This window comes from Fundulus heteroclitus, chromosome 11, assembly GCF_011125445.2.
Source record: "Fundulus heteroclitus isolate FHET01 chromosome 11, MU-UCD_Fhet_4.1, whole genome shotgun sequence".
In the NCBI taxonomy this organism is placed as follows: domain Eukaryota; kingdom Metazoa; phylum Chordata; class Actinopteri; order Cyprinodontiformes; family Fundulidae; genus Fundulus; species Fundulus heteroclitus.
In genome coordinates this window covers 17,326,632-17,354,626 of record NC_046371.1, presented here as the reverse complement: position 1 = coordinate 17,354,626, position 27,995 = coordinate 17,326,632, and the positions used below count along the sequence as shown (strand labels likewise).

General features: G+C 37.8%; 6 protein-coding genes across 6 annotated transcripts; all 6 read left to right on the top strand.

The window, feature by feature from the left end:
• The first annotated feature begins 73 nt into the window (after nucleotides 1–73).
• LOC105937363 (olfactory receptor 1-like) lies at nucleotides 74–1,042 on the top strand. The gene has a single exon (XM_012878636.2). The coding sequence runs from the start codon at nucleotides 74–76 to the stop codon at nucleotides 1,040–1,042; it is 969 nt and encodes a 322-aa protein (XP_012734090.2).
• A 1,770-nt stretch (nucleotides 1,043–2,812) lies between these two features.
• LOC118564459 (olfactory receptor 1-like) lies at nucleotides 2,813–4,086 on the top strand. Its single transcript, XM_036142618.1, has one exon. The coding sequence runs from the start codon at nucleotides 2,869–2,871 to the stop codon at nucleotides 3,844–3,846; it is 978 nt and encodes a 325-aa protein (XP_035998511.1). The 5' UTR covers nucleotides 2,813–2,868; the 3' UTR covers nucleotides 3,847–4,086.
• Nucleotides 4,087–8,146: 4,060 nt separating this feature from the next.
• On the top strand, nucleotides 8,147–9,265 carry LOC105937373 (olfactory receptor 1-like). Its single transcript, XM_012878646.2, has one exon. It carries the CDS (start codon nucleotides 8,196–8,198, stop codon nucleotides 9,162–9,164), a length of 969 nt encoding a protein of 322 aa, XP_012734100.2. The 5' UTR covers nucleotides 8,147–8,195; the 3' UTR covers nucleotides 9,165–9,265.
• A 5,502-nt stretch (nucleotides 9,266–14,767) lies between these two features.
• LOC105937364 (olfactory receptor 6C4-like) lies at nucleotides 14,768–15,783 on the top strand. The gene has a single exon (XM_021324614.2). The coding sequence runs from the start codon at nucleotides 14,815–14,817 to the stop codon at nucleotides 15,781–15,783; it is 969 nt and encodes a 322-aa protein (XP_021180289.2). The 5' UTR covers nucleotides 14,768–14,814.
• Nucleotides 15,784–19,089: 3,306 nt separating this feature from the next.
• Nucleotides 19,090–20,352, top strand: LOC105937365 (olfactory receptor 1496-like). Its single transcript, XM_021324613.2, has one exon. It carries the CDS (start codon nucleotides 19,167–19,169, stop codon nucleotides 20,124–20,126), a length of 960 nt encoding a protein of 319 aa, XP_021180288.2. The 5' UTR covers nucleotides 19,090–19,166; the 3' UTR covers nucleotides 20,127–20,352.
• A 5,178-nt stretch (nucleotides 20,353–25,530) lies between these two features.
• LOC105937370 (olfactory receptor 1361-like) lies at nucleotides 25,531–26,925 on the top strand. Its single transcript, XM_012878644.3, has one exon. The coding sequence runs from the start codon at nucleotides 25,678–25,680 to the stop codon at nucleotides 26,656–26,658; it is 981 nt and encodes a 326-aa protein (XP_012734098.3). The 5' UTR covers nucleotides 25,531–25,677; the 3' UTR covers nucleotides 26,659–26,925.
• Nucleotides 26,926–27,995: the final 1,070 nt, after the last annotated feature.

Here is a 27,995-nt window from a genome sequence, read left to right as displayed (position 1 = left end):
GTAGAGCTAATGTCTGCACTCCTTCCTGTAGTGATTAAACGGGAACACACAAAGGCATGACAACATTGTCACAATGGAACTGTTCAAATCTGCTTTTGGGAAAAATGTATCTTTCGTGCACCCTCCATATTTTATAATAAGTGGATTTATTGGCTTACCTAATATGAAGTATTACTATGTCTTTCTCCTTTTTGTCTTTATTATTTCAGTGCTCGGAAACACAGCTGTAATGATTGTAATATATTTAGACCATAATCTTAGAACTCCAAAGTATGTTGCAGTTTTTAACCTTGCATTTGTCGACCTGTTAGGTAGCTGTGCTCTGGTACCAAAGGTGCTTGACATCTTTTTGTTCAATCACTATTATGTCGCCTACAATGACTGCTTGACATTCTTGTTTTTCTGTTACACTTGCCTCTCAATGCAGGCTCTTAATCTAGTTGCTCTTTGCTATGATCGACTAATTGCCATCATGTTTCCTCTGCACTATCAAGTTAAGGTTACTCATAAGATTATGTTTTCCTTAATTGCATCTTTCTGGCTATTTACTTTACTAGCCGTTCTCATAGCAGTTGGCCTTCTTACAAGACTTTCCTTCTGTAAGTCTGTGGTTATTAACAGCTATTTCTGTGACCATGGTCAGATGTATGAACTTGCATGCAATGATAATTTCCCCAATATAATCATTGGTTTTCTGTTGCCGTTTCTTATTCTTTGGCTTCCCATGGCTTTCATCCTGTCCAGCTACATTTGCATCGGCTATGCTTTAGTTAAAGTGGCTGTAGCCAAAGAAAGATTGAAGGCACTAAAAACTTGTACAGCTCATCTTTCATTAGTGGGTATCTATTTCATCCCAATATTAATAACATTTACTTTAGGTCCAGAGATACATCCAAATGCCAGGATCATTAACCTGTCATTGACCTCAGTATTTCCACCCATGTTGAATCCAATCATTTATGTTTTGTATACACAAGAAATGCGACTATCAATCAAAAGATTACTAAAATTTACTCGGCAAGCCAAAGTTATGACTATGTAAGATCAAATTTTTTTCCATGTATATAGTAGTACATAATGCTTTGTTGTACATCTTATTATGATTTCATGGGAGGCAAATAAAAGGAGAGTAGTCACATTTTTGTCCCATCTGTTTTGTTACAGTTTCCTAAATGCTGTTTAACCGGGTATGTAAAATACAAATCATATGTTCTTGCCTTTTTTTTTTTTACTAAAGCAGGGACATTACTATTTGATTGAGCTATATGGTGCGACAGGGTCACCTTTAATTGCCCGTTTTATGACACAAACAAAGAATTTGACTTTGGTTCTACTTTCCTCTCAGTGAAGACATTTTAAGTATAAATATACAAAAAAGGAACATGTAAATATTTTTGTAAATATGCATGCACATGTTTCTACTAAAGAAGAAAACATAGTTGGTGTAAATGTGCATGGTTTCGACAGAGGCACTATGATTATTGAGTGTTCATCAGAGAGACAGCCTTGGGGAAGAACATTTTTCTGTTGGCTGCTGTTTTTTGTAAACAGCACTCTGTAGTGCCAGCTTGAAGGTAAAAGTCTAAACAGGATGTTTGGGGTGTGCAAAGATGTTAACTGCCCTCTTCATCACCCTAGACCTGTAAAAGTGCAGGATGAAGATGCCCTGATGATCATCTCTGAAAACCTACTTGGTCAATGTAGTTTGGACCTTTCCTGTTTTGTGGACGGGCCAAACCACACAGTGATGGATGGACACAGGACAGACTGATTAATGGCAATGTGAAAGATGACCAGCAGGTCCTGTGGCAGGTCATGCATGCCTTTCCTTCAAAAGTGTCTGTGTGAGAACCATCTCATGTCCTGAGAATAATTGGTTTCTAGGAAGTGTAAGTGAGCCACACATTCAAGCACATGAGCCTCTGCTCATGAAAATAAATTATAATTACAAACATGAATGCGTGGATCCAAAGTGGCTTTCACCTACAATTCAGGGTGATGGTGATGGTTTTATAATGTTAGAAATATTTTCTTCCCCACTTGGGACTCTAAATGCCAAAGCCTAAACCTAAGTATTGTTATTGACCATGTCCATCATATACTGCACACTTCTTTTTTTAATACTCATTTTCAAATTCTTATACAGAACATAATTGCAGGACACTTAATATTACAGAAAAGGGAGGGGGAGACCCTGGATGATCTATGTATTAAAAAAGGAAAAAGTTTTACCCAGTATTACAAAAAGGGTTTCTGAACAGAATTACCAACTTTAAAGTTAGAGTGCTTAAAATTTCTTCATTTTTGTGTGGATTTTGGTTTATTTTTCATAAACTCTTGCAGCTTTATACATTTACCACATGATTGAATTTTTAGGTTGAAGAATATGTTGTCTTTGTAAAATATTGAATTTTGAAAAATTTAATCAGAAATCTAAAAAAAGAACCATTTGACTAACTTTATCGGGCACCCCTTTAGAGACATGTAGTGCAGTTAACTTCTACTAAGGTTAACATTTTTGTCACACTTTATTTAGTGTATTCTTGTGTGTGTGAAAAAACACTTTATTTGTTGTGGAATGAAAAGTAATTAAGTAGATCTAATTTCTGTTAAAATTCTGTTTTGGAGACAAATTAGGATATTTCAATATAAACCATTAGAACTGCAGCTTAATAGATTTGCTAACAATGTTTGTAAAAAAAAAAAAAAAAAAAAAAGCACTCAGGGGATCAAAGACAGGCACAGAGCATTGATAAAAAGCAGTTAAAGCAAGTCAGTTTCCTGACAGTGGCAGTGCTACGGTGCATGTCACTCCTCATGCCACCAATATAACCTGATCATAGCAATAGGCTTGACAACAAGCCCACAATGGACTTATTTAACCCTGCTTTAGTAAAAAATGTTACCTTTATCCGACCAGCCTATTTCATTATTAGTGGATTTATTGGGTTGCCCGAAATGAAGTATTACTATGTTTTTCTCTTCTTTGTCTACATTGTTTCAGTCCTGGGGAACACAGCTGTAATGGCTGTAATATACCTGGATCATAATCTAAGAACTCCAAAGTATGTTGCCGTTTTTAACCTTGCATTTGTTGACCTGTTGGGTAGCACTGCACTGGTACCAAAGCTGCTTGACATCTTTCTGTTCAATCACTATTACGTCCCCTACAATGACTGCTTGACATTCTTGTTTTTCTGTTACACTTGCCTCTCAATGCAGGCTCTTAATCTAGTCGCTCTCTGTTATGATCGACTAATGGCCATCATGTTTCCTCTGCACTATCATGTGATGGTTACTCATAAGATTATGTTTTCTTTTGTTGCAACTTTCTGGTCTGTTACTGTATTAGCTGTTCTCATTGCTGATGGTCTTCTTACAAGACTTTCCTTTTGTAAGTCTGTGGTTATTAACAGCTATTTCTGTGACCATGGTCAAATTTTCAGGATAGCATGCAATGACAATTTTCCAAGTTTTGTTATTTCAAATTTGCTTCCATTTCTATTTCTTTGGCTTCCTCTTGTAGTAATATTTTCAAGTTATATTTGTATTGGCTATGCTTTAGCTAAGGTTGCTGCACCTCAGGAAAGACTAAAGGCATTAAAAACGTGCACAGCTCATCTCTCATTAGTAGCAATCTATTTCTTTCCAATAATAATCACTTTTGTTATGGCTTCTGGCATACATCCAAATGCGAGGATTATTAACCTGTCCTTGACCTCTGTTATTCCATCAATGTTGAACCCAATAATTTATGTTTTTCATACACAAGAAATCCGATTTTCAATTAAAAGAATACTAAAAGGCAGGCATCAAACTAAAATTATGAAGTCAGTTTTTTCCTAGGCTTGTATTTTTAAAACTGGCATATATTAGGACAGAGAAAATTGAAAAGTTTTGTTATAGTTTAGTTTTGCATTATGACTTAGAATTACTAATTGGACTTAATTATGGTTTAAAATAATCAAGATTGAAATATAGCCTCTGCTACTTTCTATTTCCCGATTTGATATTCTGTTAATCTCCTCTTGTTTTTAACATTTATGTGATGTGAGTACAATTATAGGTCAAGAAAGATTTGTTTACTTTCAGAAGGAAAATCTCATTCACTATAACTCTATCTAAAATTAAAATGCTAGAATCAAAAATGTTCTTTGTTTCCTAAACACATAAATGCAAGAAAGTATCAGATTTCTGTAAAATGTGCAAATAACAATAAAATACTATATAGGTACTATAATAAAACTTAGATATTGGGTTTTGTTATTTCTATTCATGTCTGATAAAATAACATGCATGTCTTTGGAATTTGTATTGTCTTAAATACATATATATTGACATTGCCTTAAATAAACGATTAGATTTTTTGGAAATCTTGGATACCAGCTCTGAGTCACACTATGCATCTTGTCAACATTATATATTTCTAAAACGTTTTATTTTTATACATTTTGTTTACCAAAGTATAGTTGAAAACAGATCGTCAAATTCACTTTATAACATGAGAGACAAAGACCTGGCGCTCTGTCTCTTACTTTTTGGTATTATAGCTATAGTTGGTAATCCTGTTCAGAAACACCTTTATTGTTATACAGGGTAAAATGGTCTTTTCATCCTAACAGTAGACAATACATTATGTATTCAGAAAAAGAGGGTTAAAAAACTGGATCTCTGTGAGAGCTGCAGGCCTGTAAAAACTCTGACCAATCACTGCCATTCGCACTGAAGGGCAAGAATTTATCAGAGTTTAGGTTCTGCCCTCTTTAGCTCTTTCACATAGGAAAACATATGCCACTGTATTTAGACAAGATATGATCAGAGTTACATATACACAATAACATTTTCCACAATATCCTTCTGATTATGAAATCAGCACATAATAGTACAGAATTTTTTCAAAACACCTTGAACATATGAGTAGGAAATACTGTAAGATGTACATAACAGGCAAAGCAAAAGGCTGAAATAATATTAATATTAATAATAATAATGCATATGTCTTACTTTATTTAAAATTCTAGAATGCTGAACACACCTTGAAAATATGAGTAGGCCCTGTCCGGTCCTGATTTGACTCATTTTGTGAGATACACCCTATATTCTTGGATGGAAAACGGTGTCTCTTTCGACTTTGTCATTCCTGGACATTTGAAACGTATTTGAAAAGCATTTCAGAGTCCATTTTGTGGCTTCAGCAGTCCAGCATTCTGAAGCATATGTGCAAATGTGTAAATGTCAGGGATGTTTGAGAAAGAACAAAAAAACTTCTAACCTATGCCAAGCTCCTTTAAAAACACAACACAATAACAATGGATAGTAAACAATGTAGAACATTTAACATATAACAATAAAAAATAAACACTTAATTGTTTGTGCACTTCATGTAGCAGCACAAGGCCTTTCTAGTGCAAATTACCTTCCTAATAACAACAAATTATAAAGAAATGTGAACAATCTGAATCTTGGTGTTTTTTACACTAGGTCCTCGTTGCAAATTACTTTCCTGAGAACATCTTTTTGATTTATCTCAAACTTATTTTTTTCTACTTGCTGCTGAACGTGGGTGTCTTTATGTTTGCATTAGCTAGCTTTGCATGGGCCATCTTTGTTTAAAACACATGACAGCGCATCACATGACCTCAGCTCCACCCCGCAGAACTGGCGAACATGGCGCCAATGGTCTTCCAGCTGAGACAAACCTGGGGAGACACCAGGCTCTGCAGACAACCAGAGCGCCACTTCACACCATGAAGGAAACTGGCAAAGATGTACACAGAGAGGAAGACATGCATGCACACAGAAAGAGCGTAACCTATCAACACCAATCTGTCATATCTTTCTTGCTTTGACACCGTCTTGCTTCAAATAGCGTTGCGACTTAATGAATGTGTCACAGCAATAAAAAAGCTTCTTGTTGTGGCGAGTAGAAAAAAGACTGACCACTGCTGAACATTATTTTCCTGCAAAGTTAGATGCTGTAAATGTAGTGATTGTTTTCATGCGCCACCAAGTGGGGCATGTGGCCAGCTTGGGATCAGACATGGGTTTTTAGACAGTGGGAAAGGAGTTTTATACTGACTTTAAGCGGCTCAAACACCATTTAAAAACCAATGTTGACATGCAAGTTTCAGTAAGTGAAAGTGAAAGTAAAAAACCCCACACTGCTGGGCTCCTCCGTTCTGAGTGAAACAGAACTGTTCCTTCTTGCTCACAGTGACAGAGGCAGACATTCAAAGAGCAAGTACAGCTAAATTAGTCGGATAAAAATACAATAAAAGTTGAAAACGTACTCTTGTTGTTGTTGGCAATCAGTTTGACAACATCACCAGTGGCTCTCTGCCAGGGTGGCGGCGTCAACGTTTGCGCGTCACGTGACGTCAAAGTTGAATGCGCTAATAGATTGGCCAAAACATGTATGTATTAGCCAATACATGCATGCACCTACATACAGCAGTCAATGCAGGTGAAGTGTCTTGCCCATGGACACAACAACTGTTCGGAGAAGGGGATCAAACCGGCAACTAGAGGTTGACCGATATATCGACCGGCTGATATTATTGGCCGATATTTGCGTTTTTGTCTCATATCAGTATAAGACAAGATAGACTTTGTGAGCTCAATAAAGTCTATCTTATATCTTATACTGATACAAGACAAAAACCTTTACTTCCATAAACAGTGTGCTGCTCTGTGACGTCTCCATCTGATATCTGCGCATGCGGTCGCTTTGCGGCCTTGAACCATTCAGACAGAAGTATGATGGAAGCTGCATTTAATAGTAGTATGAACGGCCACCTAAAAAAAAGTCTGATTTCAGCCAAAACATTGGAAGTGAGCATCAAGACCTGCAGTGTCAACGTAGCCAAAGTGACCTGTTAGTGTATGTAAGAACCAGACTGTGAAACTCATGCACCTGTGATTCCAGCCAATCTGCATCAAGCCCTCTTCCTACCTTAGCCAAGAAAGAACGTTTTAACTGTTTGTTGTTTCTTGTCAAACAAGGAACAATCTCTGATTAAGTGGCATATACTTTATGTTAACCTATGGCCATTCAGAACATCAGGGATTTTAACAGTTGAATAACTTCTATGGCTAGAAGCAAGCACAGACTTTTCAAATATACAGGCAGCCAGTGCATGTAAATAAAGTAAAATAACAGAAAAAAAACTGATCTCAAAAATTGCTGTTGTAAGGTGCCGTCAGATGTAGTTTTTTTCTTGTAGTTTTCACAATCTATTTTTGTTAAAATAAGAGTTTAAATTCTTTATAAAGTGTTAACTCTAGGTTTCAGTCCAGTAGGACCTAACCACATCATTAACCCAGTATGCATTACACAGGGGGAAAAATGGTGACCTCCATGAGTGAAAAATGTAACAAAGGTTATACAGTTTTTGAACTAATTCTTTGAAGTTCTTACTCAACACGAACTGCAATTTTTAGGTTAATAGGAAATTTACAACATATTTAGGCCAACATGTTCAACTAATCGTGGATTCTTTAAAATAATCCAGAATTTTGTTCATATCATCATTTGAAATGTCATAATTATTTCCTTCAGTTCAGGAACTTTCCAACTGATTAAAGCAACATAAGCCAAAAACAATCTTGTGAATGTAGCAGAGGGAAATAAATATACATATTTGTTTTTTTAAGTATTAAGTGTTTATACTGAATTGAATGCTGTGTTAAATTGAAGTGAATTTTATTTATTTATATTTGTTTTAATATGTATGGGTGACTTTACATTTCAAAAGCAGCATTCAGTTTTTTTTTGATGATTCAAATATGTCTTTTGATTCCACTTTCATTCTTTCTAACTTTATATTTTAACTGCATTTTTATATGTAAGGGTGTGGATTTTACACAAACACACACTTGATTTTCATCTTCATAACGAAATGCAGAACTATTATTTTTAATCACAGTTTTTATTTCTATCATAAGGAAAAGTATACTAAACCTCAAATTTGTGTCGGGACATTTTCATCATAATTTTGAAACAAACAAGACATACTACCTCACAGTTTGGAAAATCTAATTTAAAATGGTTTGCCCTCGGGAGTTAAAACACAGGGAAAACAACGGGCTGGAAAAGGTTAAAGCTCCAGTGTCCTAGCTGAATGCTGACAATGGTTTCACTTCTGCTGCCAGTACGGGTAAAAATTGGATATTGCACCTTGGAGCATAATCTCATTATGGACTTATTTAATGCTGCTTTTGGGGAAAATATTACTTTTGTGCGCCCCCCATATTTTATAATAAGTGGATTTATTGGCTCACCATATATGAAATATTACTATGTCTTTCTCTTTTTTCTCTTTGTCATGTCAGTGCTTGGAAACACAGCTGTAATGACTGTAATATCTCTTGATCATAATCTAAAAACTCCAAAGTATGTTGCTGTTTTTAACCTTGCATTTGTGGACCTGTTAGGTAGCTGTGCTCTGGTACCAAAGCTGCTTGACATCTTTTTGTTCAATCACTATTATGTCGCCTACAATGACTGCTTGACATTCTTGTTTTTCTGTTACACTTTCCTCTCGATGCAGTCTCTTAATCTAGTTGCTCTTTCCTATGATCGACTAATTGCCATCATGTTTCCTCTGCACTATCATGTAAAGGTTACTCATAAGATTATGTTTTCTTTGATTACCTTCTTCTGGATCTTAGTTATAATTGCTATTTTATTTGCTGTTGGTTTTCTCACAAGACTCTCTTTCTGTAAGTCTCTGGTTATTAACAGCTATTTTTGTGACCATGGTCAGATATATAAACTTGCTTGCAATGATAATTTCCCCAATTCAGTCCTTGGTACATTGTTGCCAGTGCTTTTTCTGTGGCTCCCTTTTTCATTCATCGTGTCTAGTTACATTTGTATTGGCTGTGTTTTAGCTAAAGTTGCCACAGCTCAGGAGAGAGCAAAAACCTTTAAAACCTGCACCGCTCATCTCTCCTTGGTGGTAATTTATTTCATCCCGATAATAATCACATTCACTATAGGTGCAAGGATACATCCAAATGCCAGGATCATAAACTTGTCCTTGACCTCTGTGTTTCCACCCATGTTGAACCCAATAATTTATGTTTTACAGACACAAGAGATAAAAATTTCACTCAAGAAATTATTAAAAATCAGGAGAGAATGCAAAGTTATAGGAAAATAGGACCTGTTTCAACCAAAACACCAATAAATAAATAAAAAATGTTTTTGTTTTTTGTTTCGCATTGTCATTAATCTTTTATAGTTGTAGATAGAATATAAAAAGTTGGGAAAAAAATTAAGAGGGTTAAAAAATCATCATCTAAATTTACAAGTATGTAAGAGTAAAGTGGATAAATGTATATTTGGTTATGTTTTTAGTTGTTCTGTTATATAAACACAATATTAAAAACCATAATGATATAATGTTTCTTGTGTTCCTTAACCAAAAGTGCTTGCCAGTAAAAACAACCACAGTCAAGTGAACTTTGTGAACTTTATGAAATGTTTCGTAATATTCCAGTGAATCAAAATCCTAAATATTCTTCCGTCTGTCAATGTGATGTTCCCATTGCATGAAAAGGTTGTTAAGGCCATAAAAAAAACATGGATTAATCCTGCCATGTGTCTGTGGTACAGGCTGGTGGTGGTGATGTGACAGTTAGTAAATTGTTTTTATGTTTCACCATATTTAGGCTCCAAATTTAATCCTTATTTAAACAAACAACTTTTGTTGACCACATTCACCCCTTTCTGACCATCTTCTAATGGCTATTTCCAGCAGGACAATGAACCATGTAACAATGTATAACCCATGTCACACTGGTATCTTTGATGAGTAAATTAATTCACTGTAGTCCAAGGTGCTCCACCAGCTCTCAGTTCAACAAAGCACATTCAAAATGTAGTGGAACAGAAGATCTCTGGTGTAGATGTTATATATGTTCAGTCGAAAAATCTCCAGTGCATGATGCTATTGTTTTGATATGAAACACAATCTGACACTTTGGTGTATCTCTCCTATGAAAAATTATGCTAATTCGGATCATGATAATCTGCGGGTTTGATTGGGTGGATAATGCAAAAAAGAAAAGGGGAAAGAAGATCTCACCATCATCTGCTTGTTTCATTTTTACATTGTACTTTCAAAGGTGGACAAATCATCTGGACAGTGTCATGCAGTCACCACAGCTGTTCAGCTTTCACAGGAAGATGGCTAGTATGTGTGGCAAGTATGGTAGCTGTGAGCTTTCTGGCATGTTGCTTCAACAAGACAAATGCAGCCGAGACAGCAGAGAGAGAAAGAATGTCAACTGCTTCTGTGGTGTCACAGATGCAGTGCTGAGTATTTTAAGTATTCTGTAAGTAGTTTTCAGATCACATATGTTTGTGTTTTCCATTCAAATTCCAAAATATGATTAAATAGTTCTGTTACATTTACCGTTTTCTTATACCCTCACATGTTTTATATTTACTTGTTTAAATGACTTAAAATAAAACAAATAATTTGAATTATTTCAGATTTTTCCCCCATAGAAGTAAAAAAATGTATGATTGTTTTATTTTTGTTGTTAAAAAATGCATGTGACCTTTAAGGTCTGAACCGCTGATGAATTTTTGTTTCTAATAGAGACTCAAACGTTTTTCTGTGTACTTGAATTTAAATAAAAAAAAGTGATACAAAAAACTGAATCACGGATTTCCATGATGGGGTTCCACCAGGGTCTTAACTAGACTCTGAAGCATTGATACAGTAAAACAGGAAAAAAATCTAATATCGACCCATTGAGTGGTTTGCAATGAAAAATGTGTTTTCCATATACCATATATGATAAAGCAAGAATCTTTTTTGAAAAGATTTCATGTTTCGACAGGTAAAAATTAGTCAACTTCTAAATAGTAACAACTTTTATTGGGTAATGAAATTTTTTGAAAATGAAAAATGTCAAAGAAGAAACTGAGATAAATTTAAGATTAAAAGATATAAAACAACCCAGTCACAATAACAATACTCTCGCTTAAAGGAGATAAAAGTAAGCTATTTAGTGTAAAATCAGCCTAAATCATTCTAATTTTTCACCCAGGATGGACATAACATTCCCTATAAACAATCGGTCCTCTCCATCAACAATGTCTTAGTCACGTTTTTCTCCTTTCAAACCTAGAGGAACAGTCCGGAATTACTTCAGTTCAGAGTGTAGTCCGTATTTACTTCCTGGTTCCTGAACCTATCGTATGAAAGTTCCCAGGATTTCCAAAAGACCTCGGCATTTGTTTTTTTATTTTAGCAAAAGAGCAGCAGCCTGCTAACATAGATGCTAGTAAGAGAAGTGGACCAGAAGTAGAGGAGAATACAACATCGTATACCTGTCCTGTGTGAGTAATTCATTGGCATTTGACAGCAACAACAAACCATTGAGTAAATGGCTGGTCTTAGTGAAAGGTATTGTGTATGTGTTATTTGGGTTTTAACCACTAAGTGTCAATACTACTTATAGCTTCTTTAATAATAGTTTAATTTTACAGCGGTTACAAAACAAAATAGCATTATTGAATAAAAAAAGTAGAGTTTCAGTAAGTCAGAAACAGTTATTGAATATAGAATAGGGCTGGACGATAATTCAATAACAATATATATCGATCGATAGACGTGTGGCGCGATAGGAAAAAATAGGGTCGATAAGAGTTCGATAGAGAGTTTTCCTTCCTTCCTTCCTTTCAGCCTATCATATTAGTTGATGCTACAGTCACTACTTCCTCTCGACCAATCGTAATCGCGGATCCAGGCAAAGCGCAGCGCTGTCAAACCACAACACAGAGCACGTGAATATGTCGCAGCAAAGAGCGGCGGAGGAAACGGTCACAAAACAGGGTTTTACTAGTTCGCCAGTCTGACAGAAATAAACCAGTGATTTGTAAAACTTGCAAGGAACCGGTAAAAACAAAGTCTGGTAACGCAACAAACTTGTTTCATCACTTAAGCCGCTCAGCCGCTCACACGTGCAGCAGCGCGAGATGTGTCAGCCCCGCGCCACTCCGTGGATATGCTGCTGTTGTCTGCACTAGAAAAACCTGGCTTCAAACAATTACTCGCCACTCTTCATCCGCAATATAAAGTTCCGGGATGCAAGTTTTTCTCTAACAGCGCTCCCTAAATTGTGTAACGAGTGCCGGGAGTCAATGCAAAATGAGCTGCAATCTGCGTCCTTACACGCCACAACCTCGGACCTCAGCCCTTCGTCAGCCTCTCAATAGGGGGTTTTCACTGACGTCACTGGCCAACTTCCGGTCCGCCATATTGGGTGGCACACTTCCTTATCTCTAGTTGTCGTTCACGTATTATCGTATCGCGAATGGATAAGTACGCCAGCACGCTAGAGCGACCAGATAAGGACGTATATCTGAGGAAATGTTCCGTGATCGACCATATGGACCCCTATGCCCTCCACGGTGCCTTGTTTAGCCGTAATCCAGATGATTGGCCAAATGTAGAGCACGGCGACATAGTGCATTACCTGGTGTTCGGTGAAAACCCTCTGCACACTCTTGAGGAAATGAGAGCTTACAAGGATCTAGAGGCTCACAACCAGTTCACATCTGGTTATGTACATCAAGGAAATCGGCATCATACGTGGACGGGTGAGTTTTAATAAGATGGTAAAAATGTAAACAATCCGACGCAAATGTGTCGCATGCTTCTGCGGTGGCTGACGGCCGGCGGTGCGCGAAGGCGCTTGGCTGCAAGGCCGATCGACGCCGCTCGCGGCTTTAATTATTTAAGCAGAACAATGACCAGTGAAAAATTAAGTTGTATTTACCATATTGGCGCCGGTAGGAGCTGCAGATCATAAAGCCAGCAAACAGTGGGAACACAGCAACTCGTTCAAAGGTAAGCTGCGCTCAGACGGGCTCTGGCACATGCTAGTTTAGTAGCTGCTAACCGTTAGCGCTAACAACCACTCGTGCATGTAATGTACTTTTAACTTGCTGCTATGTGTTTCAAACATTTAGAACACACTCTCATTGACATCGGGATACTGTGGAAAGTTATGTTCGGTCGACTTACAGCCGCGATCCAAGCGAGCCGACGACTCTTTGTTATCTCTGTAACTCGTTCAAAGGTAAGCTGCGCTCAGACGGGCTCTGGCACATGCTAACCGTCAGTGCTAACAACCACTCACGCATGTAATGTACTTTTAACTAGCTGCTATGTGTTTCAAACGTTTAGAACACACTCTCATTGACATCGGGATACTGTGGAAAGTTATGTTCGGTCGACTTACAGCCGCGATCCAAGCGAGCCGACGACTCTTTGTTATCGCTAACAGTTGTTCTCCGTGGTTGCGCCTCCAGGCAGGAAAGCGGTGGAAAATTAATCTGTTTCTATGTTTTTCCCATGGCGATCATGTGTTGCGCTGTTACAGCCCACAATACAGCAACGGTTTACCATGGTTGAAATCAAGTTAAGGTGAAATTAATCAAATTAAAACATGGCTGAGAGAGGGAGTACAGTACGCGGTAGTAATAGGCAGTAGAGGCGGCGGAGGCAGTCAACACGACAGCCGCGGAAAGTAATAAGTCATAACGCCCAAGCCCTATTATTAATATATTCTTCTTACATGTTTTAAATACTTAACAGTTAATTACCTGTGACAAAGTGAGCACCGCAGACTCTGGCGTATTCCAGCATAACACCGTCCAAATCGGACCTGGATATCCGTGTCAGCCATAGGTGACGGCGTTGTTCAGAGAGCTGTTTTGTTTTTTCGCACTGATTCACTATTACGGCTGGTAGGCGATAGAAAGAGCGTTGATCTCCACCTCCACGGGCCGTGCAACCAACCATTAAACACGTTTTCCCCATTGTTCACTTCCAATACTGCCTAAGGCGTCATACAATGCAGGTCAACGGTGCGAAACGACTGCCACCCAATATGGCGGACGCGCTGAGTAGTCACGTGAGCGTGACGTCAGCTGAAAACCCCCTATTATGACACCTGAGAAGTAACTAGTGTACAATTCCCACCTAAATAGGCTATTTTATTTATTTATTTGGTATATTTATTTTGGTCATCTTACTGGTCCCTTTAGTTTATTCTTTGTCATTATTTAATAACATAACACAAGTTCACAGAACATTGTAAATTTATTGTAGTACAGATGTGTCACTGTTGGTGGCACATAAGTTTTTATAGATTTTAGAGTACTATAAACGTTCATCGTTTGTTGTAGTTCATGGGGGACAAACTCTTAAAAAAGACGGATATGTGGTATATAAGCGTGTGGCTGCGTACATATATGATTTCAGTAGGTGTTGCAAATCATAGGTCATGTGGTGATATCATAAGTAAAAGGTCATGGGCCATAAATCATAGGTCATCAATCATGTGACTTGACAGAAGGGGTCTCAACCTGTCTCTCACTATGCCCTATGTCTCACCCAGAACCCCAATATCATGAGACTAATAGAATAAACCACAAAAATATCTCTGTCAGTTTTGTTTGTGTGCAAATAATAAGGAATCTCTCACTCTGTCACACTTATTGGTGTCCACTGTACTTAAAATAAAAATGATGTTGCACTAAAAACATTTGGAAAAATCACATTGGCGTTTCTGATTTAACACTACAGGAAACAAATAGTTTCATCTGAGAGAAGCTTGTTTTTGTGTATCTTGCATCAAATACACTAGAGAGAGATCGGATGCAGGTATAAAAACTCCCATAGCTTGTCGGGCCGTTCTGAACAGCAAGACAACTCAGGAAAAAAAACAGTGCTGTGGTCGGCAGAGCTGTCTGCCTTGCAGTTTGGAAAGATTCAGCAACATTTTACAATGGACTTATTCACCTCTGCCTATGGAAAAAACATCACTATTGGTCGTCCTGCATATTTCATAATAAGTGGATTTATTGGCTCACATAACATGAAGTACTACTATGTTTTTCTTTTCTTTGTCTTTATTATTTCAGTGCTTGGAAACACAGCTGTAATGACTGTAATATGTTTGGATCATAACCTTAGAACTCCAAAGTATGTTGCAGTTTTTAACCTTGCATTAGTGGACCTGTTAGGCAGCACTGCACTAGTACCAAAGGTGATTGATGTATTTTTATTCAATCACAATTTCATTACGTATAATGATTGCATGACATTCTTTTTCTTCTGCTACTCTTTCATGTCAATGCAGTCTCTTAATCTGGTTGCTCTCTCTTATGACCGACTGATGGCCATCATGTTTCCTCTGCACTATCATGTAAAGGTCACCCATAAGATTATGTTTTCCTTGGTATTGTTTTTCTGGTTTCTTGTTTTCATTTCTAATTTAATGGCAATTGTTCTTCTCACGAGAATTTCTTTCTGTAAGTCTGTAGTTATCGACAGTTATTTCTGCGACTATGGCCCGATTCACAGACTTGCTTGCAATGACAATTTTCCCACTTATGTCCTAGGTCAATTATTACCAGTTCTTATTCTTTGGCTTCCTCTTGTAACCATCTTGTTTAGTTACATATGTATTGGCTACACCTTAGCCAAAGTAGCTGCATCTGAAGAAAGAATGAAAGCGTTTAAAACGTGCACGGCTCACATTTCATTAGTGGCAATCTATTATGTTCCATTATTAATCACATTTACTATGTATGCAAACATACATAAAAATGCAAGAATTATAAACCTGTCTTTATCCTCTGTGGTTCCACCCATGTTGAATCCAATCATTTATGTTTTGCAAACACAGGAAATAAAATTATCAATAAAAAGACTTATAAAAATCAAAAGGCATTTCAAAATTACAGTAAGGTAAAAGTAAGAGCTGCCAAGGCCAATGGCAGAAATATGTTTTGCTATAGATTTTGTGGTATAAATATATGGTTGACAGAACATACTGAAGTAACGTATGACAAGTGAGTTTAAGTGAATGTGAATCGACGTGAAATTCAATTTCTTTAAACATTTCTGAAAGCCACAGTGGAAAATAATACATTTGGGCCTGCTGATTCAAGGCTTCTGGTGCGTAGAAGTTAGATGATGCCGTTGTTACTAATATTCAGTAAATTACTTTATCATTATTTGAATCGTTACATGTCAAGAATCTTTCATTGAACACGACACAAACGTTTAGTGAATCATAACCTGTTGAAATAAAGCCATCAAAGCTATTTGAGTGTTTTGTTCCCCCCCTATCATTCCATATTTTTTCATCACTCATACGCATACGGGAGATGTCAACTGACACGGAGGAACAGCTTTGTGCAAAGTTGTGTGGCTGTTCCTGCAGTGTCCAGCTGGATGAGAGCACCACAGCCGACAACAACGTCCTCCTGGTGGCTTATGTCCATTATTTGCCCCGGAGGGACCTGGTGGAGGATTTCCTTTTCGGGGAATACCTGACCACAGACACCTGAGGAGAAACCATCTTCGTTGCCCTGACTGAGTTCCTGCGGGAGAGGGACATCCCAGTGACGAATATTATCACCTGTGCCACAGATGGAGCACCAGTTATGGTCGGCAGATACCGTGGAATTCGCCACCCCGCTGAAGCAGCAAGCACCCCCGTGTGTTAGCTGTGCACTGCATACTGCACCGCCACAACTTGGTGGCCAAAAAAATTGTCCCCATCATTCCATCAGTCCCTGGACATTCCCGTCAAAGGCAATCAACAAAATAAAAGGATAGGTGCTGAATGATTAGCTCTTCAGACAAATGTGTTATTCTCCTCATCCTTCTGAATCAACACAAAATTGCCATCTCCGCTAAGGGAATTGCCTTAGTGTGTGTGACGTGTACTGCAGTAAGTCTGGTGTAAGAAGAAATGACGTCACCAGAACAAACTTTGTTCTTGTCACCTCAAGAAAACAAAAACTGTCTGTCTTCTTTCAGAGTGTGTACAGGCCTTTAGACTACATTTTATCTCTGCTCACTTGATAAAATACACTATGGTATTCGTACGCCACAATATAATAATTTTTACTGTACATGTCCAGGTGTTGGATGAGCTGATAGATTGGCTCCTGCTGCTCTACACTGCCCCCTTGAAGTCAAGGCTGACATAACAATTCGGTTAGCAGTTAGAAGTGCCTGACTGGGTGATGGAACCAGGGTAAGCAGATGCTGCCAACTGTGAGCCCGAAATTCAGGAGAGCCTTTTTGATTTCTACAATGACGAGGAGTCAAAAGTCTTGTTCCGGACCTCCGGTTGGCATGCGATGTGACACAAGGTCAGCATTTCCCCCCGCTACGGGAGAGGGTCTGTCTCCTGCTCCTCGCTTTCTCCACATTGTATCTCGTAGAGCAACGATTCACTCAAGCTCTCCACATGCAGCTGAAATATCGGGACCAGCTTAACCTGGTTAGCTCTGGTGGACTCAGGCTAAAACTGACTTCCCAGTGTTCAGATGTGAAAAAGTTGGCAGCGGCCCACCAAGCACAGGGCATTTGCTAAATAAAGTGCTATTAGTCCCATAAAACTTTTATTGTTCTTTAAAATAGTCTTCTTCCCTCAGCGTCTCAGTCTTCAGTTGCTTTTCAAAAGCCCAGAGCGCATTAATTGACGCGTGAGAGATTTCTGTTTTTAATCCTACGTTTCTTTTTAATACAATTGCCTAACTTAAACAGAGTCATAGCTCTGTTGATCCATCCATTCCCTCAGCAATAATGACTTTATTGTATTCTTCACAAATAAAATGTATTCTTTTAAAAAATAAAATCATTGGCATCCTCCCAAACGTGATTATTTTGTCCTCAATAAGGGAGGCGGAGTTTGAACGACGTTAGAACCTAATCGTGTTTGGTCTTTTTAGACCCAGTGGAGCTTTCTGAGTTATCTAAAATTTTAGCTTCATCTAAACCTTCAACGTGTATGTTAGACCCAATCCCACCCAAGTTATTTAAAGAAGTATTCCCTTGATTAATGCCCCCATTTTAGACATGATTATTCTATCATTAGTAAATGGATATGCACCACATGCTCTTAAAGTAGCTGTTATTAAATCTTTTGTTAAAAAACTTATCTTGATCAAAATTACTGAATAGATTACAGACCTATATCTAATCTTCCTTTTCTAAAACTCTTGAGATAGTAGTTGCTAATCAAGTATGTGATAATTTACAAATGAATGGCCTATTAAGAGTTTCAGTCAGGCTTCAGAGCTCATCATAGCATCGAAAACAGCTCTGGTGAAAGTCACTAATGATATAATGGCCTCAGACGATGGACTTGTGTCTGTACTTGTACTGTTAGATCTCAGTGCTGCATTTGATACAGTTGATCACAATATTCTCCTAGAAAGACATAATTTCCTTTCCAGTTGTTGCTGTCCAGCTAATGCTTATTTCAATAAAACATTTAAACATCCTTGCCTCCTTGAGAGTATTTTCCATTTGGATCAGAAACTTGTCAAACACCATAACAATTACAGCATAGGAAGGTTTAGATGATGGGAATAGGAAGCAGGCTTAAGTCAGAGGCAACCAAACTCTCGCTCAGGTTTTCTGAAAATGTTTCAACACCTGTCCAGGAATCTCTGCCAATACTGGTAGACCCGCACTTGAGCTGAGCATTTGCAGATTGTTCTACAAACAGAGAGCCTTGCTCCAATGAATTTGCTATCCTGTAAAACAATTTTAACCCTTTGGCATGTTCTGTGAGAATACCGTAACGGGTGCAGTGACCATAACATACTTCAAATTGTTTTTTGACTATGCTACACTAATGTATGAATGTTCCCCCAGGACTCCAAGATGCTGAGACCAGTATAATAAACCACTATAATATCTAGTTTTGCTCATGTGCAAAATAGTAAGGAATCTCTCACATTGTCACACTTAATGGGGTCTACTGCACTCTTAATATGCCCAAAAGGACTTTTAAAATAATAGCCTCAGTTACACTACACCTAAAGTATAAAAGATGTTGCTCTAAAAACATATGGATAAATCCCATTGGTGCAACAGTGATTAAAAACTACTAGAAAAAAACTAGTTTAACTTGACTGAGCCTTGTTTTTGTGTATCTTGCATCAAATACACCAGAGAGAGGTCGGCTGCATAAACAGATATCAGGTATAAAAGCACCCAGAGTTTGTCAAACCGCCCTGAACTACGAGACAACTTCAGAAAGCAAAACAGTGCTGTGATCTGCAGAGCTGTCTGCCCTGACAGCTTGGAAATAGCCATCAAAATTTTACAATGGACTTATTCTATGGAAAAAACATCACCTTTGTTCGTCCTGCATATTTCATGTTAAGTGGATTTATTGGCTTACCTAACATGAAGTACTACTATGTTTTTCTCTTCTTTGTCTTTATTATTTCAGTGCTTGGAAACACAGCTGTAATGACTGTAATATGTTTGGATCATAACCTTAGAACTCCAAAGTATGTTGCAGTTTTTAACCTTGCATTAGTGGACCTGTTAGGCAGCACTGCTCTAGTACCAAAGGTGATTGATATATTTTTATTCAATCACAATTTCATTACGTATAATGATTGCATGGCATTCTTTTTCTTCTGCTACTCTTTCATCTCAATGCAGTCTCTTAATCTGGTTGCTCTCTCTTATGATCGACTGATGGCCATCATGTTTCCTCTGCACTATCATGTAAAGGTTACCCATAAGATTATGTTTTCCTTGATATTGTTTTTCTGGTTGCTTGTTTTCATTTCTAATTTAATGGCAATTGTTCTTCTCACAAGACTTTCTTTTTGTAACTCTGTAGTTATCAACAGTTATTTCTGTGACTATGGCCTGATTCACAGACTTGCTTGCAATGACAATTTTCCCAGTTACGTCCTAGGTCATATATTACCAGTTCTTATTCTTTGGATTCCTCTTGTAATCATCTTGTTTAGTTACATATGTATTGGCTACGCCTTAGCCAAAGTAGCTGCATCTGAAGAAAGAATGAAAGCGTTTAAAACGTGCACGGCTCACATTTCATTAGTGGCAATCTATTATGTTCCAATACTAATCTCATTTACTATGTATGCAAATATACATAAAAATGCAAGAATTATAAACTTGTCTTTAACCTCTGTGGTTCCACCCATGTTGAATCCTATCATTTATGTTTTGCAAACACAGGAAATAAAGTGTTCTATAAAAAAACTTATACAAATTAAGAGGCATTTCAAAATTACAGTAAGGTAAAAGGAAGAGCTGTGCAGGCCAGTTACAGATGTAGGATTTACTTTAAATATTGTGGTATAAATAAATGTTTTACAGATCCTTATAAAGTAATGTATGAACAATTTATTCAAGTGAATATGAACCGTAGATTTTGTTTAAACATTTCTAAGAACCACAGTGGAAAATATTACATTTTAGTTTGGTGAGTCAAGTCTTCAGGTGTGTGCAATTTAGATGGTGCAATTGTTACTTAAACTCATATTCCATCCATCCATCCATTTTCCGAACCGCTTTATCCCTCATGGGGTCACGGGGGTTGCTGGTGCCTATCTCCAGCGTTCATTGGGCGAGAGGCAGGGTACACCCTGGACAGGTTTAAACTCATATTATTTACCATTATTTTAATTGTTATATATCCTGTTAGATCTCTGCAATTTTTCCATAGGGTTTAAACCTGTTCAGCTCCATCCATGTTCTTTTTCCCCCCTCTCTGCTCTGCTCTGTACATCACTCTGATTTCTCTGCACTCTCACTTCCTCAGCTGCAAAACTCGCCCTCATTGATAAGCTCTTCTGGTGTGCCTGCCAGTTCTCACCCCCTACCATAGTGTGTGACCATTTGTCGGTTTTTTAAAGCCCCTTCGAGATGAAGCCGGGATTGGCTGTATCCGACTAACTTCTTGGTAAGATAGGGGTGCCATCTAAATGAAGTGGCTACAAAACCAACTACATTTGAAACCTGCTCCGAGTGGATAACTCTAAAGCCTACCTACTGCTGTGGCTCCGTCTCGACACCTTTATCCACACAACCAGCTACAAAGTAGCATGTTTGCGCATGCGAGCCAACACAGACCTTGCGTCTTCCTTATCACACAAGTGCTGACACAAACAAAAACAACGGCGGACTTCTGAATATTGGTTGTGTTTGAGACGCTGTTCAATTTATCGTGGATTTTACTCCTCTGCTGCCTCTTTTGTCTCTCCTGTATTTGTTGTTTTCTTCCTGCTCTTCTTTCTTTTTTTTCATCCTTTTTTACTTCTGTAGCAGCGTTCCCGTGAACACCTGCTGCTAATTGCCAGTGGAGCTTCTGCGGATCATATTCGACTGAGTATCAACCATATCATTACCTCTAGCCCTCTGAGAATATTATTCTGCATTCATGTTCCTGGCTCTTACTAAGCCCCTTGTTGTTTCCCTCAAGGCTTCTCCGCAAGCTGTCCTCGGACACAGATCTTCCTGGATAAAACCTGTAGCTGGAGAAAAAAATGCTCTCGTTGCTGATTTGATTACCAAGAATGAGATGATGTTATCAAACTCAGAATTTATCGTTTCACAAGAAGGAGAACAGCATGGGACACATGTTCAGGATAGGGTCTAGTCTATCCTGTTCCATTCTGCTCTAAAATGAAAAATGCCCTTAAATAATGTATGTCTACAATACAATATAAAATAGACCTTTAACCTAGGTACCATATAGAAAAAATTCCCAGGTCCCAGCAAGATGAAAAACAATAGCCTCAGACATAATAGACTCTGCCGCTGCACAGTACTTTTTTCCTTTAACAAACCAAATGCCTGCACTATTTACCAAAAACCCTAGCAAGTTTGCTCTTTTCTTCCCATTATTCAAATATTATTCTGGTCCGCTGCTTCACTCACGTTATTTTTTTCCTTCCAGTTGTTGCTGCCTGCTTTTTGCAACCCCTCCAGGCGAACAAATAATGCTTGTTTCAATAAAATATTTTAACTTGGATCCTTGCCTCCTGAGAGTATTTTACATTTGGGTGAGAAACTTGTGAAACACCACGGCAATTAGCAGCATAAGAAGATATAGGTGATGAAGATTTTCTCCATGGGGAGCTCTGCCCCAGTGAACATGCCATCCTGACCAATAATTGTAACCCTTTGGCATGTTCTATGACAATAATAGAACAGGTGCAGTGAGCACAACTTACTTCAAATTATATTTTGACTATGCTACACTAATGCATGAATAGATGCACTACCGCAATGCCCCATGTCCCATCCAGGACTCCAAGATGTGTAGACCAGTCAGTTATGTTCATGTGCAGAATACACAAAGGAATCTCTCACCAAATTCACACTTATGCACTCTTAATATGCACCAAATGGACTTTTCACATAATAGTGCAGTCTTTACACGCAAAGCCTAAAATATAAAAGATGTTGCTCTCAAGAGTTATGGACAAATCACATTGGGGATTCAGTAAACTGGAGGCACAGAGAGAAATTTGCCTAAGAGCTGCAGGACTGTAATAAGCCGAATGCAAGGAGATGCTGGAAACTTCACATTTGATGAGAAACCGTCAGCATGTGGAGGTCCTGTTGGATATTGCCATGATGTGTACCAAACAGGACTTTCCTCTTAGGGGGACACAGAGAAACAGAAGACTGGCTGATTTTTTTATGGGGAAGGTGCGCTGTAGGGGTGTTGCATCGCCTTGTGCTTGAATTCAGGTGGACGTACTCGATTTCATACAGACACAGGTGTGAAATCGAGTACGTCCATCAGTGCGTACTTTTAAGGGGCATTTTTAGGGTCTTGTAACATTAGGAGCTTCAGCCCAGACCCCTCATTCCTCTTCCTCTTTAAAAAGAGAAAATAATTGTTTCCACTCTCCTCACCGCCTCAACCTGGTATCATTGAACATAAATGATGATGATACCAGACAATCAGTTCCCAAATAGCCTATTGTTTTTCTATAGCCATCTAGGCTGTGTAGAAAAGTGAGACACAAGGAAGCACAGAGCCTTTATGGCTGTGCCTCTACATAATTTGGGGTTATGATAGGTAAATAAAAGTGTTATTTCCTATATTGCTATTTCCCATAGGCCTTAGACTAATACTAGTGGGTTGAAGGCAAAGCAGGAGTCCATGCCTCACTGGTTCCGCTTGGAACACAAACTTGAAACAGCTGTTTGGAGAGCAACTTCAAACACAGCCTTCAGCATGCGTAATTATGCACCTAGTGGCGCCCTGCCCAAATACAGGAGCAACAATATCTGGTCAGAGTGGAGGCTGAGATGACAAACCTGTCGCTGTGAAAGGTGACGGCAAAGGTTATGAAATGTAACAATCTACAAGAGCAGGAGCAGATCAGAGCAAAACTCAGCAGCTGGATCATGTGTAATGACGCAGCGTAACAACCGTTAAGCACTTGAAGCATGTGACCAATCGAATTTCCTCACTTTTTAACAGTTAACTTTAATATTGTGATTCATAAAAGAAAATAGGAGTTTTCCATTCAGGGACAAAACTGTTTTGTGTGTCCTGGGCGTCTGGATCGATGATGCGACGGCCGCCGTTACTTAGTGACGTTGCGTTCAGAAACACAAATAATGATTCTGACAGGCTGCCGCAGTTTAAATGATCCAGAAGCTACTACACCGTGTTTTTGGCTCTATATCATCTTATAGGTGATGGGTCCTGATTATTTTTTTCCGCTGTCAATCCAAGGGTGTTTACTTGAACAGAGAAGGTCTTTTCTCCTTACCCTGAACCTGTATCTTCTCCATAGTGAACTTATAAACATACAACTTACAAACAAACTTACTTTAAACTATAATTCTTTGGCCCACCCATTTTTTATTAGGACCAGCCAAAATGCAGTTTCTGGCTACGCCACTGCTGAAGATTCAGACACCCAAAAGTGAGGATTAACAGATGGAAAAACTCCTTTATTACTCACGTGATTTTTCTAGTAAAATTAAGTATGATCATCTACATTTCTTTTGTTGTTTAGTCTGAAGTTGTCATTGATATTTGAACACATTGTTTTTTTTGTTTTGTTTTGACTTAATGTTGTTAAGATGAGGTTTTGTTTATGATAGTGCTTTCTGTTTTCACCTGTTGCAAGGAACATTTCCCTGTGGGGACAATCAAGAAGTTAGGTGAAGTGATTGCATTAAAATATCTTCCCTATGTCAGTGCCTCTACTCTGAATATCCAGTAAAACTGAACTATATTTTTAAAATGTTTTGTAAATCACATGTATGTCACATAAAATATTTACCTAAAGAAATAGCTCATAAAGAAAGAGTACTTTTTTGTAAGCTTCCATTTTAAACATACCACCTGATATTCCAAGAATCTGAAGTCTCTTGTCAACATTGCAGAAGATTTCTGAGACGAATTCACACACATATATAAACATTATGCAAATTATTAGATTAATAACAAAAGTATCACAATAAAAGCTACAAATATATAAACTGTGATATTTTAATTGTTAAAATATAGCAACATGGAGGACAAACAGACCCTGTTAAAATATGATGGCTAAATAGTAATGTCTTTTGAAAATTGAAATGTATTAATTAATAATAAATAATTTCAAATTAAGATAGGGAAAATCAAGCAATGAAAGCAGGGGAGTTTTTCTCTCAACTGTCTCTACATGCATGCTTGCTATGAGGGATTGCTGCAAATTCAAAGACACAATGAAGGCAACTGTCCACTGTGACTATCAGGACAAATGAATGCTTAGTCAATATCTTGATGCCATCGTCTGGGGTTTCTTAGAAAACCCTTTAACCAATCTTTCTGTATGATTCGATAGAATTGACTTTGCTTTGAGATGACATTTGTTGTGAATCGGTGCTATATAAACAATGTGAATAAATAAGAAATTACACAATGTAAAAAATAGATTCAGCGATTAGATCAATACTTTGCACAAAAATCCTGGATTGGATAGATGAGAGAAACTACCACCAGATTCCTGAGGAAACAGGTGGTCAAAACCCCTCAGCTAACTGCAAAAAACTTGCAGCAAGGCTGTAGTTTTTAGAACTTTATACCTTACAGGATAATCTCAACTTGATCTCGTGTGACAGTGAAGGCATTTTACCACAGTTTGGTCACAGTATGAAAGGCTTGTATTTTTATGCACCTTTGTATACAAGATGGTCAAATTTCTGAACATCTATAATCCTACAGGACAGTGTAAAAACCAGTTTACTATTGGACCCTATGAAGCTGTAATGATGCCCTGGTTCAGCAGAGCCAAAAATATTACGGCCAAGGGGAAATCCAAGCAGCTAACACAGACACAAAGGGGTTATAGCAAGGCCTTCACAAAACTTATAATTCTGCTGTGTTCAGTGCAAATAAATAATTATACAATGAAGTTTTTACATTGAGTCTTTCTTACATTAAAATATGTTTAAGTAAAATTAATCTCTTAATTTCATTAAACTAAACACATCTACAAGACCTACACCAAATTTTACAGGGGAAATTCTCCGCAAATATTCCGCTTGTATCAAGTGTTTTGCATTATTACACTGAGCGAGATGGGCTTGTCCTCCACACCCGTGGGAATAGACTGACAGTCTCTATTAGGCATAAAGAGAGACAAGATCTACTGGTCCTCCCTAAAGCTACTTCTGTTGCATCATTTAATCGACTGACAGAGATTTGCCTGATAACATTGGGATAAAAGCTCACAAACATCCTTTTTTACTGCACAAAGCAGTGCTGCTGTCAGAGGAGGACTTTTTGCCGTTAGTGGACGTGTGGCAGATTCTGAGGCATTGAAGGAGTTTTACAATGGAACTGTTCAATTCTGCTTTAGGAAGAAACATAACTTTTGTGCGTCCTGCGTATTTTATAATAAACGGATTTATCGACTTACCCAATATGAACTACTACTACATCTTCCTCTTTTTTCTGTACATAATATCTGTGTTGGGGAACACAGCTGTAATGGTTATAATATATCTAGATCATAATCTAAGAACCCCAAAGTATGTTGCCGTTTTTAACCTTGCATTTGTGGACCTGTTAGGCAGCACGGCTTTGGTACCAAAGGTGATTGATATCTTTCTCTTTAACCATAAATTAATTCCCTACAATGACTGCTTGACGTTCCTTTTTTTCTGCTACACTTGCCTTTCAATGCAGTCTTTTAACCTGGTTGCTCTCTCCTATGACCGACTAGTTGCCATCATATTTCCTCTTCGCTATCAGGTGAAAGTAACCTATAGGTCTATGTTTTCTTTGATTGCGTCTTTCTGGATCTTTGCAATAATTGCTGTCTTAATTGCAGTCTGTCTTCTTACAAGACTTTCCATTTGTAAGTCTTTGGTTATCAATAGCTATTTCTGTGACCACGGTCAGATCTACCGCCTTGCTTGTAATGATAATTTTCCAAATAATGTGATTGGACTTTTTTATCCTGTTGTTATTTTCTGGCTTCCACTGGTGTTTATCCTTTTAAGTTACTTATATATTAGTTATACTTTGGTTAAGGTGGCAACGTTTCAACAGGGAATCAAAGCCTTTAAGACATGTATAGCTCATCTTTCATTAGTGGTTGTGTATTTTACTCCACTGTTGATTACATTCACATTGATGGAAAAAATACATCCCAACAACAGGATTATAAACTTGTCTTTGACCTCTGTGCTGCCGCCTATGCTGAATCCGATCATTTATGTTCTGCAGACACAGGAAATCAAAGTATCGATGAAAAAGTTATTTAAAATTCTTTTTAAATCAAAAATATTTAAAATCTCTACAACAATGTGACCTGACTATTTAAAAAACAAATAATCCTGGTGATTTAAAAAAACATTGTAACGAATCGTATTAGTCATTTCTAGATCTTTCTAATTATTATGTTTGTTTAAAATGCTAATTACAAACATGATATATTCAAACAAATAATTGTTTAACATTTTTTGTACTAAACCTTTAATTTTTCCCTTTAGGGTAAGGGTTACTAGAAAACAAGAGGAAACAAGAGTAGAATTTTTTTTTTTTTTCCCACTAAACGTTGGTGAAGATTCTCAATCATCCAGGTCATGATCATTCCAAAAAAGTTAAAAAACAAAACAACTGGACTTTTTTTTGAAGTTTGAATACGTTTTGCTTTCTATCCAGAAAGCTTTCTCAATTCAAAATGTCTGGAGTAGCATGGAGTTCCAAGCTTTATAGTACTGGCCAATAAAAGGCCTTGTAATGGCTTAGATGAACCTAAACCTTCCTACTGTTTTTTAGTGACTTCATTGTCTTAGAAGAAAATATGTAGAACAGCCGAAATAAAATGTATTCAAATGTGTTGTGTGAATAAATGACTCACTGGTAGATGTTTTTGTCTTACAAGTCATACAAAAACGTTCTTATTTGAGTGTTTTTGTATACAATGCAGCCTGTACAGACTCTTTAATAAGTAATTTCTGTGTTTAACAATAAAGATATAAAAACTTTGTTCAACAGCAAATGTAGTTTCTTGTTATTGTTAATCCTCTGTATTTTTTTACACGTTTGTCTGTTTTTTCTAATATTTCTTTTTCTTTCCTTGTCATGTCTAGCTTCATGGCAGGCAGGATAGTGCTCTGACTGCTGTAGTTATTATCTTTATCAATGGACATGTTATACCTATAAATCCTCACTTGACGCTCAACCCTTAATGATTTATCTTATTGCTATGAAAGGATTATGTACAAACAGATGCCAAACATGAGAGGGACAGAGGTGAAACGAGGACAGAGTACTAGGGAAATAGAGAAAGGGTATCAAAATGTGACATTGCTAGGTTTTCCGTGTTTCCCAGCACAGTCTCTAGGGCATGGAGGTTATCCCTGGAGACAGGTAGTTACTCTAGGAGAGCTGGACAGAACTGTCAGAGGTCCCTAACCTATCACCAGCACCAAATCTCCTCCTTTGTGCAAGGAGGGACAGGAGGAGGGGTCACAGCTTCCCTGGAGCGGACTGACAGAGGCAAGGCTGCCCTACATCGGCGCCACCGGACCCTCTGACCAGGCAATTAGGGTGAAGTGTCTTGCCCAAGGACACAACAACTGAGATAGTTAGGAGCGGGGATGGAACTGGCAACCTGCCAATTGCAGGACAAACTCCCTAAC

What these genes read in the sequence shown, in the direction of transcription:
- LOC105937370 (XM_012878644.3), top strand. Translation starts at nt 25,678, where the DNA reads ATGGAACTGTTCAATTCTGCTTTAGGAAGAAACATAACTTTTGTGCGT.
- LOC105937364 (XM_021324614.2), top strand. Translation starts at nt 14,815, where the DNA reads ATGGACTTATTCACCTCTGCCTATGGAAAAAACATCACTATTGGTCGT.
- LOC105937373 (XM_012878646.2), top strand. Translation starts at nt 8,196, where the DNA reads ATGGACTTATTTAATGCTGCTTTTGGGGAAAATATTACTTTTGTGCGC.
- LOC118564459 (XM_036142618.1), top strand. Translation starts at nt 2,869, where the DNA reads ATGGACTTATTTAACCCTGCTTTAGTAAAAAATGTTACCTTTATCCGA.
- LOC105937365 (XM_021324613.2), top strand. Translation starts at nt 19,167, where the DNA reads ATGGACTTATTCTATGGAAAAAACATCACCTTTGTTCGTCCTGCATAT.
- LOC105937363 (XM_012878636.2), top strand. Translation starts at nt 74, where the DNA reads ATGGAACTGTTCAAATCTGCTTTTGGGAAAAATGTATCTTTCGTGCAC.